Here is a 20,212-nt window from a genome sequence, read left to right as displayed (position 1 = left end):
TAGGCTCTTTATATCACATTGTCCCACGTTTCTGTTTCTGTCCTGGCATAGTTCCGTAGTTTTCTGACAACAGACAGAGGCTCAGTCTTAAGTGCGGCAGAACTTTTTCTTCATGTAATAGAGGTGTAGATCTCAAGCCCCTGGGTACTTTCCTTGGAGGTAGAAAAATAACCCTTATCTAACGCACCTGAAGCCCTTTGTTCCTCTAAGGCCGAATTGTTTGTTGCCATTAGAATGGACCTACTTAGCAGCAATATTGAAAACAATAGGTAAAGATGTCAGCCTCTTGCCCATCTATCCACCCAGTACCTTTCTGGATTTCTAAGAATCAAGTGATTTTGTAAATACCAACAGGATTTCCTTCATAGGAGCTGGAAAGTGGGCTCTTCTCCTTTGTAAGAGTTGAGTGCTTCTTGAGGGACATCTTTCCATGTCATAGTGGGAATGGTTCTGAAGCAGGGGCAGTGGGTCTGACACACATGCCAGCTCTCAGGGTTGATACAGAATTTTTTATATTCCAGAAGAACTGACTATGTGGTGCGGCCCAGCACAGGGGAGGAGAAGCGGGTTTTTCAGGAGCAGGTAAGAAGTACCTAAAAGCCAGTGGGAGTCTCTGCCTCTGTGAGCCGTGCAGGGAGAAGCTCAGCCTGACTCTCCTGCATCTGCCTTCTTGCAAGAAACTCATACCCTTCCCCTTAGACCTTCTGTTGGCTGGGATTACTTGTTGGGGGTGGAAACTGTGGGGAAGGGGAGTAAGAAATACTTGCATGATCTCATCTTCCAGGTAGCAAAGTGCCTTTATATTACCTCCTTGTCCCTCTGCTCAGTGACTGGCTCTGAGAGCCGTCCTGTTTCCACTGTGGTTGGCTGAGCATTCCTACTAGAATCACTTGTTCCTTCCTGTTTTAATTGTTCCATGTGGATCTGCTTATATTGTAAGAAAGCCCGAGAGAGAACCCCACTAATTCTGACCAGGAGCCTTGTCCCTTGTCTCTTGGTAGGAGCGTTACCGGTATAGCCAACCCCATAAGGCGTTCACCTTTCGCATGCACGGCTTTGAGTCTGTGGTGGGGCCAGTGAAGGGCGTGTTTGACAAGGAGACCTCGCTCAACAAGGCTCGGGAGCACTCCCTGCTGCGCTCCGACCGGCCTGCCTACGTTACCATTCTGTCTCTCGGTAGGTGGCACATGCTGCTTATCAGAGATCCCTTTCTTCACCGTGCAGCTTTTCTCTTATCAACTCTGAACTCTGTCCTCTCCACACCCCTCCAGCCAGGGTAGACTTTGAGAACAAGGCATAGTTTTTTGAAGTGTTGGAGTTTGGGAGCTGAAGGGGACATCTTCAGCTCCCAGTCTTCTCCTCAAGTCTGGGCTTACGTTTACGTTCAGTTAGGAGTTGCTCCCAGACCAGCTAATAGGTTAAATATAGGAATTTGCTTCCTCCAGGCTGTGCTTCATTTAACAGTGAGGATTCTTACCTTTTTGAATGCCAGGAATCTCTTTGGCAATCTGGTGGAACTTGTGGACCCCTTCTCAGAATTATGCTTTTAAATGCATAAAATAAAATACAGTTACAAAAGAGACCATTTGTTTTGAAATAGTTATCAAAATGTTAAAACAAGTTTATGGTGCCAAAATATGTGTTGTTACTATGATGTTATATGACAAGGTCTAGCATGAGGTCTGACATTTCTTGAAATTTCCAAGTAGTGATGAGTATAAATGATATTCTTAGCTATCTGCAGTAGCTGTAATATATGAAAATGTTTGATTTCCATTACACCATCACAGCACTGCCAGTATATCGTTTGTTCCCTTTGTTCATAATTGAAGGAAGTGTTTAATTTCAGTTAAAAATGTAATTTTGCTTCCCACCTGAGTTCACAGGCCCTCTGAATTCTTAAGGTGTTACCTAAAAGTAACTCTTAAAATGTATAGGGGCTGGATGTGGTGGCTCATGTGTGTAATCCCAGCACTTTGGGAGGCCAAGGCATGCGGATCACCTGAGTTCAGGAGTTCAAGACCAGCCTGGTCAATGTGGTGAAACCCTGTCTCTACTGAAAATACAAAAATTAGCTGGACATGGTGGTGCACGGCTGTAATCCCAGCTACTCGAGAGGCTGAGGCAGGAGAATTGCCTGAACCTGGGAGGTGGAGGTTGCAGTGATGTATCATGCCCTTGCACCTCAGCCTGGGCAACAAGAGTGAAACTGTGTCTCAAAAAAAAAAAAACAAGTGTGTAGGGAACGCCAGTGGTTGAGCTGCCTGCTGCTGGAGGGCAGAGTGCACCTAATCTGGCGTCAGGGAAGGTAGAGGAGCAGGAGCCCCAGGGAGCGTTGCCCACCACGGCAGGTGGGGGAGCTTGTACCTCTGTAGGAACCCTGCCTGACTTGTGGACTGTGCTTTCTCATGTCATCAGTTCGGGACGCTGCGGCTCGACTGCCTAATGGAGAAGGCACACGGGCAGAAATCTGTGAACTGCTTAAGGACTCCCAGTTCCTTGCACCAGATGTCACCAGCACTCAGGTAGGATGGAGAAGAGATTACTTCTGCTTTGTTCCAGAATGGATTTAAGAAAACTTACTAAGAAATATAAAATATAACAAATTTTTAAAAAACTGAGCGAAGTGAAAAACGTGTCTTGAAAAATGCGTAGTGATCAAAACCCTTACTGTTAGTGAAACACAAATTTGGCTCTAGGCTTTCTTTTAGTTTATGGTAAAGGACAGGCTGGTCACTTACTTCACAGTATCCTTACAGTAAAAATAGATCAATATCTCAGTAGTCTTACAGCATTTATTGTCTCGCCAAACGATTTGGTGAACTATTGGAAATATGCAGCTAGGCTGAGATAGAATCTGTATCAGCTGTGATTTAGATACAATGACATGTTTTTTTTTCCTGGAGTCCAAATAACTTCTGTTATCTGAACTTGACTTGTTTCTTATTTCCCTTTGTCTGATTTGTAGGTAAATACAGTAGTGAGTGGTGCACTGGATCGGCTACATTATGAGAAAGATCCTTGTGTGAAATACGACATTGGACGAAAGCTGTGGATCTACCTGCATCGTGACCGGAGTGAAGAAGAGTTTGGTGCGTGAGGCCTCTGGGCATGGTGTCCAGCCCGACTGGGGATACTTTCTGACTTTCTGCCCCAATTCCATTATTCTTTTCATTGGTGTATAGGTGGGGCAAGATGGTAGAGGCAGGATTCAGTCCATCAGCAAGGTGTTGGTTTTTAACAAAGCCCGTCTTTAGTTCGCTAAGGTTAAACTCTGGCTGAAGCTTGCCCCTCTTGTTCACAGAGCGGATTCACCAAGCACAAGCAGCTGCAGCTAAAGCCAGAAAAGCCCTTCAGCAAAAACCCAAGCCCCCATCCAAGGTGGTAAGTGACCTCAGGAGAGTGTCTGCCTTACGGATTCTGGGATGGAGGCAACTAAGAGTAGCTGCTTGGCTTTTACTTAGTGTGGGGCATCAGGAGCTGTAGGGGCATCCCTGCCTTTAGGGGGATCTTCACGACACCTGCAGGTGAGTTTTCTTTGTCTTCTGTTCTAGAAGTCCAGTAGCAAGGAGAGCTCCATAAAGGTCCTTAGCAGTGGCCCTTCTGAGCAGAGCCAGATGAGCCTCAGTGACTCCAGTATGCCACCCACTCCAGTCACACCTGTAACCCCCACCACACCAGCATTGCCTGCCATTCCCATCTCCCCTCCACCTGTATCGGCGGTGAACAAAAGCGGCCCTACCACAGTCTCAGAACCAGCTAAGTCTAGCTCAGGGTAAGTTCTTCCTTTTCTTCAGCTTTTTCGTTCTAGAGGCCTTTTGTATGCATGTCCCAAGTTTTTGTTTTTTGTCTTTCCCTGATGTTCTTCATAGTGTTCTTCTGGTGTCTTCACCAACAATGCCACATCTGGGAACAATGCTTTCCCCAGCTTCCAGCCAGACTACACCCAGTTCTCAGGCTGCTGCCCGGGTGGTGAGCCACTCTGGCTCTGCCGGACTGTCCCAGGTGCGAGTGGTGGCCCAGCCTAGCCTTCCTGCTATTCCCCAGCAGTCGGCAGGGCCAGCACAGACGCTGCCACAGATGCCAGCAGGACCGCAGATCCGGGTTCCAGCCACTGCCACACAGACCAAAGTAGTGCCTCAGGTAAAGAGGGAAGCTGTGGTCACTGGGAAGCAGGGATGCAGACCCAGAGGTGGGCTGATGAGTCAGATGGGCAGAGTCTGGGTGAGGACCTGGGGGAGCCATAGATTATTGCTACTGGTGATGACATTCATCAGAATAAGCCACTTAATGTTCAAAGCTGTGTAAGCATTGTTAGATAGTGTGTTTATGTGTTGAGAATCAGATCTTCAGAGGAGTCTGGTGGTTTCCCCAGAACCCTAACATCAGGATCTTGGTAGAGGCGGATTGTAAATTCGGACCTTGTGAGTCTACATCTCAGGCTCCTTCTGCGGTGCCTCTAGTCTTAGCTATGCCATGAACTAGTTGTGTGAGTTTAGAGAAGATTTATATCCTCTTTGTCTCAGTTTCCTTTGCTCTAAAAGGGGTAAAATAGTATTTGTCCTCTGTGTAGGAATAAAATGAGATGTTAAATGTAAAATTCTGAAAATTAAGATGTACACAAATAAGACATTTACAGTGTCCATTTTAGAGAGTGATGTGCCTTAAGCACTGTGGGGTTAGAAGCTCTTTGAGAGGAGTGCTTCCTGGATGCGGTGAGGGAGACTCTTGCTTAGAATGGGGTCTGCATCTTAGAGTCTAATTAAGCTCTCGGCCTCATGCCCTGAACTAGACAGTAATGGCCACTGTGCCAGTCAAAGCGCAGACTACGGCAGCCACTGTGCAGCGGCCTGGACCTGGACAGACAGGGCTCACGGTGACAAGTCTCCCTGCCACAGCCAGCCCTGTGAGTAAGCCAGCCACGAGTTCTCCTGGGACCTCTGCTCCCAGTGCATCTACGGCAGCTGTCATTCAAAACGTCACGGGACAGAACATCATCAAGCAGGTAGGTGGGGCTCTTTCAGGGGGATCTCAATCCTTCATCCTGGAGCAGGGACCACTGGAGCTGGAGGTTCTTGGCCAGACTGCATGCACATGGGAAGAAGATTTGTCAGCTTTGACTCTCAGCTTATAGATACTTAGGTGTGAGTTCCCACCAAAGGCAGTGCAGCCTTTATAGATGCTGAAGAGGTTTCTTCTGTTTCATTCCATTTAACTCAGCATTTAATAGTGGAGTTTCTGGATTTAGAGTCGACTCTCCATGAATTCATTTAGTTAAATTCCCATGGCCATATTTTATTGGCTTCTCAGTTTACCACTTGTAAAAGTAGAATTTGCTTCTGCTTTCTTGGTTGTGAATATAAAAGAATAATCATCGAACTTCAAAGAATCGTTAAGCAGTATAGCAACTAATACTGATAGGAGTGCCTCCTGTGTGCCTGCACTGCGTTAAGCATTTTTTGCTTGTTAAATAGTCTAATCTTCTTAGCTCTATGGGGTAGGCACTCTTATTATTTACAGATGAGAAAATGGAACCACATAATAATAAAGTAATTTTTTTTTTGTTCAACAAACATTAAGTCAGACACTGTCCTAAGTATTGGGGATTTAATAGTACATTAAACAGACTAAGTCCCTGCCCTCGCGGAACTCGTGTTCTGATAGAGCTAAGAGATAAGTACCTCAGTGTGAGATAGTAATAAATGCTATGCAGGTCGGTAGACAGGTTCAGGTGGAGAGCAGTAGCGTGTTATTTTAGCTGGAGTGATTGGAGAAGGCCTCTCTGGGAAGATGACATTTGAAAGTGGTGAAACAAAGAGCGTGCCATGAAGCGATGATTGGGAGATAAAATATTCTAGGCCCAGGAATGGCGAGTGCAGATGTTTTGTGTCAGGAATATGATTGAGGAACGAGAGGAAAATCATTGTGGCTGGAGCATAGGGAGCAAGTGTGAGGGTGTTAGAAGATAAGGATGGGAGAGGTTGCCAGCGGTTAGATTATGTGGGACTTTAAAATTAATTTGAATGTGAGGGGAAACCACTGGAAGATGGTGAGCAAGGGTGACTTGATCTGGTTTGCATTTAATGAAACATCCAGCTGCTGGGTAGAAGGAACAGTGGGGGACAAGAATGGAAATGGGGAACCCCTGTAGGAGGCAGTAGCAGTCGTCCAGGTGAGAAGCAAGGCTGCTGTAGATAGGAGTGACTGTTCATCAGAGGTGGAGGGGAGTAGTGGGGTCTGGATGTGGTTGAAGGGAGAGCCAGTGCAGTTTGCTGGTGGCTTGAGTAGGGGTCTGAGAGGAGGAAGGTGAGAATTACCCCATCCATGGCTTTGGCTTGGGTGCTTGGATCGATGGTGGCATCATTTATTGAAGCAGGAGAAAATTGAGTTGTGGAGACGGCAAGAGAGAGAAAAGTGTAGTTGGGAAGGTGTGAGATGTAGTGGCAGCGTGAGATGAGACTCGGTGGATCAGGATAATGCATGGGCTTCACTGGTCCAGTGGATTGGTGGCTTTGGGGAATGGGTTCAAAAGAGAAGGTAAGGTGAGGAAGTGGAGACAGTATGATCGGCCTCTGTACCTGTGGGTTCCACATCCTCAGATTCAGCTAACCATGGATTATTTGGAAAAAACTCCAATAAAAAATAATAATACAGTAAAAAATAATACAGATTAAAAAACCAATACAGTATACAACCTATTTACACAGGATTTACAATGTATTAGATATTATAGGTAATCTAGAGATGATTTTACCTACACGGGAGGATGTTTGTTGGTTTTATGGAGATAGTGCATTTTGTGTAAGGGACTTGAGCTTCCGTGGATGTTAGTATCTGCCTGGGGGCATCCTGGAACCAGTCTCTCGCACATACCGAGGGGTGACTCTAGGTAGTTTTTAGAGGAGTTTTGCTTCTGAAGAGAGCAGAGTACTGGAGTTGAGTGTGGAGTGGAGTAGGTGGAGGGAGGTGTAGAGTTAGCCAGGATTGGTTGTTTTTTAGGATGGGAGGTATTACAGCATGTTTGCATTCTGATGGTCATGGTCCAGTAGAAGGGAGAAGATCGATCACGCCACAGAGAGAGGAAGTCCCTGAGTAAGGCTAAAAGGCTTGCATCTGTTACACATGAGGGACTTGGCCTTAGGAGGTGGGAAGCCAGGCTCTGGTACACCTGTAGTCCCAGCTACTCAGGAGACTGAGGCAGGAGGAACATTTAAGCCCAGGAGTTCGAGGCTGCAGTAAGCTCTGATTGTACCACTGCATTCCAGCCTAGTGACATAGCAAGACCCCGTCTCAAAAAGTCCTTTTCTAGGTTATAGATGTGTACAGAGATACTGATCAGTAAAATAATAGATCTTGGATTTACCTTTATATATTCTAATTCCTCCCTCCCCCACCACAGTGGGGAGGGATAGCTAAAACAAAGTATTAATTTTTGAAGCTGGGTGAAAGGTTATAAGGGTTTGTTATACTGTTCTCTACTTCTGTGAATGTTTGCAAAATAAAAAGTTTAAAAAAATACACAACATCTACCCAAGAAACGGAAGTTTGTCTAGTTGTGTTTTGTAACCAGTTTACTAGTGTGAATCCCTTGTAAGTGCTGCTTCTCCCCTTCCAGGTGGCAATCACTGGGCAGCTTGGTGTGAAGCCCCAAACAGGCAACAGCATTCCACTCACAGCCACTAACTTCCGCATCCAGGGTAAGGATGTACTGCGTCTGCCACCCTCTTCCATCACCACAGATGCCAAGGGCCAGACGGTTCTGCGAATCACTCCGGACATGATGGCCACGCTGGCCAAGTCCCAGGTTACCACAGTCAAATTGACCCAGGACCTCTTCGGGACAGGAGGCAACACTACAGGCAAAGGCATCTCTGCCACCTTACACGTCACTTCCAATCCAGTCCATGCCGCTGATAGCCCTGCCAAGGCCAGTTCAGCCAGTGCCCCTTCGTCCACTCCAACAGGTACCACTGTGGTCAAAGTGACTCCTGACCTCAAGCCAACAGAAGCCTCAAGTTCAGCTTTTCGTTTGATGCCAGCTCTTGGCGTGAGTGTGGCTGACCAGAAGGGAAAAAGCACAGTGGCCTCTTCAGAAGCAAAACCAGCTGCCACGATCCGCATCGTGCAGGGACTGGGAGTGATGCCTCCCAAAGCAGGCCAGACCATCACCGTTGCAACCCACGCCAAGCAGGGGGCCTCGGTGGCCGGTGGGTCTGGAACTGTCCATACTTCAGCTGTGTCCTTGCCCAGTATGAATGCTGCCGTGTCCAAGACTGTGGCTGTGGCTTCTGGGACTGCAAGCACCCCCATCAGCATTGGCACAGGAGCCCCCACCGTGCGCCAGGTCCCCGTCAGCACCGCGGTTGTGTCCACGCCCCAGGCTGTGAGTAACTAGGGTGAAGCTTAGGCCTTCTTTTTAGAAAACTACTTAAGGTTCAACTGCCCGTTGTGCGAGAGACTCCCTAAAAACTAGGAAACTTCTTTTTAGGAGTGGAAATTAGAGGCCCTAAATATCACCTCATTTACCCCAGAGAGATTTGTTTACTGATAGACTTTTGTTTTCCTTTGAAACACAATTTATCAAAGTGTGGTACATGCATACATTCTTTTCAAATAGTAAAGAACAGTGCAGATGAAATAAAACCTGACCATGTTCCAGTTCTCCCTTCATGAAGATTAATTGCTGTTGGTAGTTCGGCATTTATCCTTCTAGTGCTTTTCCTGAGCATTTTCATACATGTACACGTAGTTTAAAAAACACCCATGAGAGACTTTATATATTCTGTGATTGGCTTTATTTATTTATTTATTTATTTATTTATTTATTTATTTATTTTTGAGACGGAGTTTCACTGTTATTGCCCAGCCTGGAGTGCATTGGTGCGATCTCAGCTCATTGCAGCCTCTGCCTCCCTACTGGTTGCGAACATCCCGACCTCAGATGATCCGCCCACCTTGGCCTCCCAAAGTGCTGGGGATTACAGGCGTGAGTCACTGCCCCTGCCTGCCTTCTTTATTTTTTGTAAATGTCTTGATGATCATTCTAGGCCGTACACAGATATTGACTGGGGTCTTTTTAATGGTATAGCAACCAGTAGAAGGGGCTCTGCTAAAGGATGCGTTTCCACTATTAACCAGGCAGTGGCGAATGTTTCTGGGCTTATGTGTGAACGTTTCTGAAGCGGAGAGTGCTAGCGCCAGCCTTGGGGGTGCACACTTGGAGAGTTGAGATACTCCAGCGGCACTGCCTGAAAAGCCACATCCACGTGTGCCCCATCAGCAAGCCTCCTGTTTCACCTAGGCCTTACCTTAACCAGTGCTGATACCACGTCTTTTTAACCTCATGTACATGTCTTACTGGTGAAAAGGGGGTTCTTTTTTGATTTCATATCCCTGATGTGAGTGAAGTTGAGTATCCATTCATTTGGAGGTTGGCATGCGCTCCCTGGGGAGTAAATCTTTGCCACTTTTCTTTTGCGGTATTTGGCATTTTCATATTGTTTGAGGTGGCTTTTTATAACATCCTGAAGATACGGAATCTGTGGATGTGAATTCTTCATATGCATAGAAAATATTTTTTCCAGCCTGTCATCTTTTAACCTTATAGATGGAGTCTGTAGCTCTACGGAGCTTTGTAATTGTATCTAATTAGATTTGTCAGCATTTCCTTTAATGGCTGGTAGGTTTTGTGTCTGTGTCTTCCTTACCCCAGGGTTATAAAATGTTAACCTTTATTTTCATAAAATACTTTGAGTTTTAAAAAAAAAAAAGTAGAATTGTTAATGCATTTGAAATATATTTTTGTGAATAGGATGAAGTTGAAATCTCATTTCCCAGTTTTCAAATTTGCCAAACTAATCAGCTGTTGCTTCCCCCACTAGCTTGAAAGGCTACAGTTATCATAAACCAAATCCTCATATCCACACAGGTGTCTGTGGATGCATGTGTGTTTACTCTTTAGCCTCTAGGTAAGGAGCATTGTTCAGAAGAGAGGTGTGTGTGGACAGTATAAAATACAGTTTCACTTTACTGAGCAAGCTATGTAGGGAAACCGTCATTAATTGGGATAAAAGCCAGAGCAATGAAGAAGGATGTAAACATAAGTCAAATGAACACCCAAAACAGAAAACCCTAACATAGTGTGGTTAAAAAAGAAATAGTTGGTCAGGCGCAGTGTCTCACACCTGTCATTCCAGCACTTTGGGAGGCCGAGGCAGGCGGATCACCTGAGGTCAGGAGTTCGAGACCAGCCTGGCCAACATGGTGAAACCCCGTCTCTACCAGAAATGCAAAAATTAACCGGGTGTAGTGATGGGTGCCAGTAATCCCAGCTACTCAGGAGGCTGAGGCAGGAGAATTGTTTGAACCCGGGAGGTGGAAGTTGCAGTGAGCCAAGATTGCACCATTGCACTCCAGCCTGGGTGGCAGAGCGAGACTCCCTCTCTCTCTCTCTCTCTCACACACACACACACACACACACACACACACACACACAAAAGTAGTTACTTAGGTTTCTACATCGTAAAAGTTGAAATAAGGAAGCGGGGAAACTGCACTCACTTGATCTACTTTTGTTTCTGTCGAATCCCTCTAACATAGAAAGGTTGTATCAAGTGTCATCTGTCCTGTTACAATCAACCTGGGTAGGTGCAACTGGAGAGCATTTGGTGGGGTGGGAAGTACTGATGGTGCTTTTTCCCACTGTCTAGTCAGCTTTTTAGGTAGTTCCTGAAGGGATCATTCTAGGTGATGTACTGGTCTGAGATGTTTTAAGCAACAAAGGCATTTTGAGGAAGAAAATAAAACCATACGTAAATGTATCTGGAGGTACCATCTCAAGGAATTCTGTTGCCTGTTGCCCTCTGCATGCTTTTTTAACAGGCTGCAGGCTGTGGGTGAACCCCATGGAGATAGGTGCAGGGACCTGCGGTGCAGTTTTGCAGCTGAGGGCCCGTCTCCTTAGAGTTAGCCTGCCTCTGTGGAATGCTGATGCCCTCTCCCAGCATCCTGTCAGGCAGCCCTCTTCAATTTTTTAAAACTCAGATTTAATTTACATAAGATTTTATTGCATATAAATTTTATTACCAGTCAAGCATTAAAACCAAGGCACTCTGAAAACAGGTGACGCAGTGACCTGTCTTAACCATCTAAGTCCCAAAGACTCTAGGCCTTCTCAGTTTCTAAAAAAAAATTCTTTTTCGGCTTTATTAGCTTGGGAGTTGGACTTTTCACTTGATTGAGTTTATTATTAGTGTCCCCTAGCTAATCTCTCTTATCTCCGGGAGAAATGGCAAGCACCAGAGAGCATGGCCTCTCCCTAATCTAGCACTTCCTGCTGTTTGTTCGTCACCAGTGGCCCTGCGCTCCAGTGAGTAGCTGTGTGCTTTAGGTATTAACTCTTGAGGTCCCCTGTCCTTCCTCGAATTTATTTCACCAAATAGTGATTGTGTGCCCAGCACTGTGCCATGTCCTCCAAGGAACTCAGAATCTTGGACTGTGCTAAAGCGAGGACACACCTGCCTTTGTGATTCAGATACAGGTTTTATCCCGTTGAAAGCAGATAGATAGGGTTGCTGCTGCTTTTGGTAGCATGAAAGAGGATGATAAAAGATCAGATTTCACCTGACTATGGTATAAGTAGTTTCGTTAGGGTTTCCTGGGCCCAAACCTTAGGAGCCTTGAGACCCTGCTGGGTTCTGGGGACTCACAGCATCTGTAGTGCTTGCTCCTCAGTTCCTGATGCCCTGGAGGTGACACTTGCTGGTTTTCCTTACCTCCTGTCTTAAAAACCTGACTGCCTTTTCTTTCTAGGGGAAGTTGCCTACACGGATCACAGTTCCCCTGTCTGTGATCAGCCAGCCAATGAAGGGCAAGAGTGTGGTCACAGCCCCCATCATCAAAGGCAACCTTGGAGCCAAGTAAGTACTATGTCATTGTGAAGGAACCAGTTTCGGGGTGGAGGTGGCAGGCAGGGCTTACCAGTCCTTGTCACCGAATGGCAAAGTGGCTGCTCTTTCTGGGTCCCTCCTTTGACACCTCTCCTTTATTGTGCTCATCGACGGTATTTATTGAGCACCTAGTATTGTTTTAGGTGCCGTGATTAAAACAGATGAAAATCCTTGCTGTTCTCCAAGCATACATTGTAAAGTAGAGAAGTAATAATAAAGCAGCATGCGTGGTGATACATACTGGAGAGAAAAGGGTGTGGGGAGTGCTAGGATGGGGCTCAGCTAGATGTGAGGACCACCTGTGGCCCTCGCTTTGACATTTGAGCTCTGAACCGAAGCAGTTCAGGGAATGAGGGCCACCTGTGGCCTTGATTTAAACAGGGATCAAGGGCACATTGAAATCAGTCTGGCAGTCTCAGGGCAGCTTATGAGATGTGGCTATTGGGGGAGGGTTTCTTGCGGACATGCATACCTCTCTGGGGCCCTGTCCACTATTCCTGCTGGTCAGGGCCAGGAGCCAAGGGCCATTTTATCCAGAGCACTAGGGGCTTCTGGGATTACTGTCTTCTCCTGCTATGGGAAGTGGAAAAGCTAGAAGAAAGGTGGTCTCAGCAATTGGGTTCCATTTCAATCTGAAATGCTGGGATTTTCATTGGCACAGACCTCCCTGTTGTCCTTCAATGCATGGCCTAAATCTGGGCCAGAGAATACCCGCCGATATTGTTATACCTCACCCCTGCTTTCCCTCCACAGCCTCAGTGGGTTGGGCCGCAACATCATCCTCACAACTATGCCAGCGGGCACTAAGCTTATTGCTGGCAATAAGCCTGTTAGTTTCCTCACTGCTCAGCAGTTGCAGCAGCTTCAGCAGCAAGGTCAGGCCACACAGGTAAGGCTCAGGGCAAATTCTTCACCATTATCGGGCTCCTCTCTGACTCCACTGCTGTTCTTAACTGGTGAGCCCACTTGCAGTCCATTGACCTGACCTTCTCTCTTTGCAAACAGGTGCGCATCCAGACTGTCCCTGCATCCCATCTCCAACAGGGAACAGCTTCTGGCTCCTCCAAAGCAGTCTCCACTGTTGTTGTGACTACAGCTCCATCTCCTAAACAGGCACCTGAGCAACAATGATTATGAGAGAGGATGGCTTCCATGAAACACCATGCCTGGTCTGTCCTGGCTGAGAAGGGAGCAGGGAGGTTGCATCATTCTTTTAAGCTTGCCTGTTCAAGGCAGCCAAGCTGGGGGTGATGGCAACAGTGGCCTGGATTCTGCTGCCACGTGCCATAGTGGAGCACCCTGAGAAAGGGTCACTCCGGGGTTCCAGGGTCTGCTGTCTACCAATCGAGGATAATATTCTGTTGGAATTGCAGGAGGTACCAGTCATGTCCTACAAGCCAGAGTTCTGAGAGTAAGACCCCCAGGGAAGGATTACCAGTCGCAGAGTGCACAGACAGTGAATAAGCTGGTTCTCCATGAGGATTGTATTTTTTGGCTTCTGGTCTTCTCCATGACTAGTGGTCTGGATAGGAGTTTGTGTCCAGAAAATTTTATGTAATTTATTTTTTTAAAGAACCTGTTGTACATCTTTATCAAATACAAACTTGGGCTTTAGCTGCCCTCTCCACCAAACTGACTTATTCTTTTGACTAGAATAAGAAAATGGCAAGAATCTTAGTAAGGTGGTAGCCAACTTGGTAACTGCATAGTAATCAAGAGGCTTTAAGATGGGAAGACACCGTAGGCAGCGGGGTAGAGTGGGTCCCCTGAAATGGGATTCTCTTGGCACTGCCTGTTAAAGATAGGGGTGTTGGGATCTTGATTGTGGCCCCCTCAGCTTCACCTGCCCGCTTCATCCTTCTTGGCAAGCCTGTTCACATGGACGTACAGAGCCAGTGGACAGAGAGGAGGGGAGTGACAGCAGAGGTGCTGCTTTTGCAGCACAAAGTTTGTTGTAGTTCAGATAGTACACATTCTGCTCTGCTCCAGAGCAAGAGTTGCAAACCAGGTTCTTGGGGCCGGCCATTTGTTTTTGTAAATAAAGTTTTATTGGAACACAGCCCAGACCCATTTGTGTTTGTATTATCTGTGGCTGCTTTCAGATTCGAAGGCAAAATTGAGTAGTTGACATAGAGACTGTGTGGCCCTGAAGCCTAAACTATTTCCTATATGGCCTTTTAAGAAATGTTTTTTTTTTTTTTTTTTTTTTTTTTTTTTTTTTTTTTGTGGCTGGGCTCGATGGCTCACACCTGTAATCCCAGCACTTTGGGAGGTCGAGGCGGGCAGATCACAATGTCAGGAGATCGAGACCATCCTGACCAGCATGGTGAAACCCCGTCTCTACTAAATTACAAAAAATTAGCCGGTCGTGGTGGTGTGCGCATGCAGTTCTAGCTACTCAGGAGGCTGAGGCAGGGGAATTGCTTGACCCCGGGAGGCGGAGGTTGCAGTGTGCCGAGATCATGCCACTGCACTCCAGCCTGTGAGACTCTGTCTCAAAAAAAAAAAAAAAAAAAAAAAAAAAGTTTTTTGAGCCTTGCTCCAGAGTAGAGACGGTGGAGGACAGTGGGGGTGCAAGGAACAGGGATCTGCCTGCCTGGTACTACCAGCCCCAAAAGAAGCCAGTCTAGATTTGCAGGTCATTTAATCCTGGCTATTTCATGCTTCTCAGCCTCTGTCAGCTACAGGGAGAGCTCAGGACGATACTTTAAAATGTAATTAATGCAAGCACTGGTTGTCAACAATATATGTGTCTCTTGTTTTGGGGCAGCAGTGAGTGGTAAAGGCTTTCTGAGGTGATAGGGCTTCCCTGACTCTTGAAAGTGCCCAAATTATTAAAAACATATCTTTAATTTTTGGAGTGTATTGAAGCTCTTTTGTGGGTTCTGGGTGAAGAGGTGGAGCTGGAGGATGTGGGATGGAAGGAGGCTGGCTTAGCTGTTGGGTGGTTAGGCGGTTGCCGAGAAGCGGAGGAGGATCTGGGAGGCTGGCTGGCTCCACAGCTCTTTCACAGACATTTCGTTTAGAGCAATTCTGTAAAACCAGTGTCATCATTCCTCTTTTAACCGTTGGAAGACATGAGTCTGAGTTGAAGTTAAAGAGAAGCTTCTGATTCTAAGTCCAGTCTCTTTCTGTTGCCTTCCTCCGGGCAGGAGGGCTGTGATGTATCCTGGCGAGCCTGGGGGCGATCCAGTCTTAGGAAGTGGGAAGCCTGCATTGCAGAGAGCAGAGGTGAATGGGCCTCCCAGGTTCAGCTTGTGATGAGCAAGTAGACTGGCACGGGACAAGGTTGGCAGTGGGGAGAGGTAGGATGTAGTGCGGGGAAATGGGTCTTTCCACCTGAGAAAGGCGAGTGTGTCTGCGTTTGATAATCCTTTGATATTTGCGTATCTTTGTTATTTTCAAGAATCACATTTCACCTAGAAAGCCATGTGGCAGTTTTTAAACAAGAAAAACAAAAGGTAGAAATTCCAGAGATCCTGTCTTAGGTATTTACTGCCAGCTACAAACAAACCCCTTCTGAATTTATTAACAAGGAATTTCATAAAAGTAGCTCTGGCATTCAGCCACAGCCCTGCCCGCATTCCTGTTTGCTGAGGTCAACTGACTCTGCTTGTCATTTTTTGCACATGCAGACGTGTGCATTCTGGAGAGCAGGGAATGAGTGTAAAGTTCAGGTTGCTTCAGGATGCTGACTTGTCAGGACGTGTACCTTCGGCACTATCCAGCCTGTGGGTGGAATAACAATAGCGTAGAGTGGAAATTCCCTACTGGAGCTGTTTACGGTGACAGCCCAGGATTTGTGCCACACTAGCTTCCTTCATATGCTGGTTTCAGGTTTCTGACAGATGAATGGCGCAGCTATGGTGAGTGTTTTGTTTTGTTTTTGAGATGGAGTCTCACTCTGTAGCCCAGGCTGGAGTGCAGCACCGAAATCTCAGCTCACTGCAACCTCTGGCTCCTGGGCTCAAGCGATTCTCCTGCCTCAGCCTCCTGAGTAGTTGGGATCAATCACAGGCATGCGCCACCAAGCCCTGCTAATTTTTGTATTTTTGGTAGAGATGGGGTTTCACTATGTTGACGAGGCTGGTCTCCAACTCCTCACCTTAGGTGATCTGCCTGCCCCAGCCTCCCAAAGTGCTGGGATTACAGGCGTGAGCCACTGTATTCGGCCATGGTGGGTGTTTTGTAGGGAATGATTCCAGAAGGAATCTGGTGGCAACGATTGAGCCTCTGGTTGACAGAGATTGGTAAAATTATTCAGAGAACACATCTGAGACAGGATGTGGAGAATAGTATTGTCATCAGTGTATACTTTAATACCACATCTAATAATGTTTATGATAGGGTTGATTACTTCCATGGAGGCATCACAAGCCTTGCTGTGTGAAGGGCATCTAAATACATTTTAATATAGCTGTTCTTCACACCTCAGCCCCTCACTCTGGAGAAAATAGTACATTTTCTTAAAATATGGTACACTTAAAAATAACTCATGTGGATCTTTTCTTTGAAAGTAAAACTGAATAGGTCCTTCTGCCCACCTCCAATCCCCAGGGAAAGAAGACATTTTATGTTGATTGCCAATAATAGGTCCTTCAGTACTTGTTGAATGAAGAATGCTTGTGTTTCTCCACTGGCCAACCACGGTGGCTCCTGAAAGTGGAACCCGGGGTTCTCTAGTAACTAAATTAGTGCTTTTAGTAGCTCATTTTGAATCCCTAAGCAGTGACTTCAACTCTGAAAGGCTGGCTGACCCTGGGAGGTTACCTTCACTTAGTGAAGTACAGCATTTCTTCCAAAGCGCATGCAGTGCTGGATTAAATTCTCTCTCCTGGGTTTGTGTGACGTAGCAGGGTGGAATGGTGAGAGAGAGGCCTGGTTTGGAGTCATACTGAAGACTGGCTTTGCCACCTGGCATCTGTGTGGTCTTAGGCCAGCCAACTTTTCTTTCCTTTTTTTTTTTTTTTTTTTTTTTTTTTGAGGTGGAGTCTTGCTCTGTCGCCAGACTGGAGTGGAGTGGTGCAATCTCGGCTCCCTGCAACCTCTGCCTCGCGGGTTCAAGTGATTCTCCTGCCTCAGCCTCCCAAGTAGCTGGGACTACAGGCACCCGCCACCACACCCAACTAATTTTTGTATTTTTAGTAGAGACAGGGTTTCACCATGTTGGCCAGGATGGTCTCAATCTCTTGACCTCGTGATCCGCCTGCCTCAGCCTCCCAAAGTGCTGGATTACGAGCCACTGTGCCCAGCTAGGACTGCCAGCTTTTGTGAAAGACCCCCATGCTCTTACACATTACAAGCGGTTGTGAGAACCAAATGAGATCGGGCGCATCTCAGAATCTGAAAAATACTATGCACATGGAAAGTATTATTTGGTCTCTAAGGCCCATCAACTTGGTCCTAACCCACTTTTATCAGTTTGTAGAACTTAATCTTTTTAAGTTCTCCATATTTTTTATGCTTTCATTTTTTAATGTGCTACTTTCTCAGCCTGGGATGGGTTTTTTGTACAGGGCAAGTTCTGTATTTCCCCTCCTCTCCTTTTTCTCATCGTGGCTTGTACCTGTCTCCCATAGCACCCATCACACTCGGTGTAACTACTGGCAGGTCTCTCCTGTTCGACTATAAACTCCTTGCTGGACACCTGTCTCAGGAGTCCTTACAGCCATTTCAGTGCTGTTGCAAAGTAGATATTTAATAAATAGTTGTTGAAGGAAGTTCTTTTTTTTTTTTTTTGAGACAGAGTCTTGCTCTGTCACCTGGGCTGGGCAGGTGTCACCTGGGCTGGGCGCAGTGGCGTGATCTCGGATCACTGCAAGCTCCCCTCCCAGGTTCACGCCATTCTCTTGCCTCAGCCTCCTGAGTAGCTGGGACTACAGGCACCTGCCACCGCGCCCGGCTAATTTTTTGTATTTTCGGTAGAGACGGGGTTTCACCATGTTAGCCAGGATGGTCTTGATCTCCTGACCCTGTGATCCGCCTGCCTCGGCCTCCCACAGTGCTGGGATTACAGGTGCAGTGAAGGAAGTTTTTTAAAAAGACCAGATCCAGGAGCAAGATGAGGGTTTCAGCACTTTACATTACTAATTCTGGATTCGCGATCCTTTGCTTTCAGCTATATTAAAATTGAAAGTCTTCCATACCTGGTATTTTTCTCTCTACCTCATTATACAGCTTTCCTATCAGATCTTCTGTTAGGGTGACTTTGAGGAGTCAGAACATCAGGGCCCCGACTTTCAGTAGAGCCAGTAACCAGCTTCCTGATTTAAAACAAAATCACCTTTGGCCTAACTTTGTCACTTATAAACAGTGGTTTAGTACCCTGGTATGATTAGTTATGATATGTTTAACAGTAGTTTAAAATACCAAAGCTTGTGAATTATTTTACTTCTTAAAAATATGTAAGTTAGAGTTGTAACTCTAAAGGCACTGTCATTTGCTTACACATTCTAACATATTTCTAATAAAAAAGTACCTGCTTTCTTAAGAGAAAAAGGGATAAGTTACCAAAAGCAGCAAGTTCTCCTGCTGGACTCATATTCTGGATTCATCCATGAGGCCACTTCCATTGTAAAGCTTTTAGCATCTCTTGATTTCTCTTTACACTGAGGCACAAAGGCCTGCTGCTTGGAGGCCTTACTTAATTTTTCCTTATGAGGGGTACTATACCAACACAGACTTTAAATTATGTTAAAAATCCCAACTGCAAGATACACAGGATGCTGTAGGCCTGATTTCCTGTTCTAGAACCTCCAGCCTTGTGTTGAATGAGGAGGTGCAAATATATAGACCCTTAAGATCAGACCACGGCAGGCATTCAGGTGGGGGGATGAACTCCATTCATTCCAGCTGTTCGGTGGGACGTCTACGCCCTCCACATCTCGGCTCATTCCTCATCTGAGCCACTCAAGAGGGCAGTCTGGTAAGTGTCACCTGAATTCAGTTTCTGAATTCCAATGATTTCTCCCCTTCCGTGTCTCTTCATCCGAGTCAAAAGGCTTTAATAGAGAAACAATAAGAGCCAATTAGCCAGAGATTCCCTTAATCCATTACCCAAGGATGTGAAGGCATCTACTGGTTCTTAAACTATTTTCTTTATATTTCTATCAAATACTGTGATTACATGTCTATAAACTAGACTTCTTAGGAAATACCAGTAGATAAAGGGGCATTGGTGGAAACTACTGAATGTCAGAATTAAGGCCAAGTCTCCTGCCTATCTTGGTTTACTGTTTCAGTGGCTGGGCAGCAGAACTAGAAGAAACTGACTTGAGCTCCCTTCTCTTTGGTCCATATGGAACTCTTTCTGGATGAAATAATGGCAAAAATCACAGTTACTTTTGCACCAACCTAATATTCTACTTGGGATCTAGAGAAATGACCTAGAAAGAAAGGTAGGGGCAGCCAAACAGCAAATAGAACTGGTAATACCATTTGCTAAAAGTCACCCTTGCACTGAGAGGCTCTGCCATTTATTAGTGGGGTGACCTTGGTCAAGTTACTCAGCTTTTGGAAGCCTTAACAGCGCATACTTCATAGAGCAATGAAGATTAAATGGGATAATAGAGTGTAGCTGCTTTCCACTGGGCCTGGGGCACAGCAAGTGCATAGGAGTCCATAGCTGTTATCTATCTACCTCTAATGAGTACTTCAGTGAGGGGTGGAGTGCAGTTTGTCTTAACATTCTGCTCTGGTTTATTTTTTGATTGTCACATCGTCTCTGGGAAGCAGGGAGGGCAGGTCTGGAAGTAAGATGATGGGTCCAGAATGAACCCGTTACAGCGGGGACTACCATCCGGTACTGATTCCCATTTCAGTTTTCCCCACCACACCACAGGCTTAAAATCTGTGAGACCTGCATTTGAAACCTGGGCCCCTCGGGTTACTATGACCCAGACAGGTCATTTAATTTTGAAAAGCTTCATTCCCCTTGTTTGCAAATAAGGGTAGTGACACCTTCCCTGCATGAGAGTACCTTGCACAGAACTTGACATGTAGTCGGCACTCAGATGGCGCGAATTAATCACATCAGTCCTGCTTAGAGCTAGGAGGAAAACCTTCACGAAAGTCTCAGACATACCAGTAAACAAGAGAATAGTTGATGGCCACGATGCTGAGGGCAGCCAGGTAGTGCCAGCAGAAGCACATGGTGATGAACATGAGGTTGGCCTCATCCTTCTGGTCCCATTCGGGTGTTCCAAAAGGTGGGAACAGCACAAACCCAATCTAGGGGATTACACAGAGAAGTTGGTCTTATGGTT

The 20,212-nt window shown here is 46.1% G+C and overlaps 2 protein-coding genes across 9 annotated transcripts in view; one reads left to right on the top strand and one right to left on the bottom strand.

Annotated features, from left to right (window-relative positions):
* The window catches only part of NFRKB (nuclear factor related to kappaB binding protein), a 33,825-nt gene extending 19,025 nt beyond the window's left edge, over positions 1-14,800 (top strand). For 6 of the 8 annotated variants that reach the window (XM_045369959.2, XM_074015639.1, XM_074015640.1 and 3 more), the window contains 12 exons: positions 522-582; positions 1,002-1,176; positions 2,419-2,525; positions 2,969-3,092; positions 3,305-3,384; positions 3,555-3,775; positions 3,873-4,143; positions 4,793-5,005; positions 7,616-8,383; positions 11,812-11,918; positions 12,702-12,837; positions 12,954-14,800. In XM_045369959.2, coding sequence (XP_045225894.2) covers positions 522-582; positions 1,002-1,176; positions 2,419-2,525; positions 2,969-3,092; positions 3,305-3,384; positions 3,555-3,775; positions 3,873-4,143; positions 4,793-5,005; positions 7,616-8,383; positions 11,812-11,918; positions 12,702-12,837; positions 12,954-13,079 — 2,389 coding nt within the window. In that variant the 3' untranslated portion in view covers positions 13,080-14,800. The remainder of the gene's footprint in view (positions 1-521; positions 583-1,001; positions 1,177-2,418; positions 2,526-2,968; positions 3,093-3,304; positions 3,385-3,554; positions 3,776-3,872; positions 4,144-4,792; positions 5,006-7,615; positions 8,384-11,811; positions 11,919-12,701; positions 12,838-12,953) is intronic. The other 2 variants (XM_074015638.1, XM_045369958.3) reach the window with 1 other exon arrangement.
* Positions 14,801-17,492: 2,692 nt separating this feature from the next.
* The window catches only part of TMEM45B (transmembrane protein 45B), a 42,549-nt gene continuing 39,829 nt past the window's right edge, over positions 17,493-20,212 (bottom strand). The window contains exons 5-6 of the mRNA XM_005580164.4: positions 20,032-20,177; positions 17,493-18,949 (exon numbers count right to left, since the gene is read on the bottom strand). Coding sequence (XP_005580221.1) covers positions 18,838-18,949; positions 20,032-20,177 — 258 coding nt within the window. The 3' untranslated portion in view covers positions 17,493-18,837. The remainder of the gene's footprint in view (positions 18,950-20,031; positions 20,178-20,212) is intronic.

The sequence above is a fragment of the Macaca fascicularis genome, chromosome 14, assembly GCF_037993035.2.
Source record: "Macaca fascicularis isolate 582-1 chromosome 14, T2T-MFA8v1.1".
Lineage (NCBI taxonomy): Eukaryota > Metazoa > Chordata > Mammalia > Primates > Cercopithecidae > Macaca > Macaca fascicularis.
The sequence above is the reverse complement of the archived record's forward strand: the minus strand, read 5'-3'. Positions and strand labels throughout refer to the sequence as shown.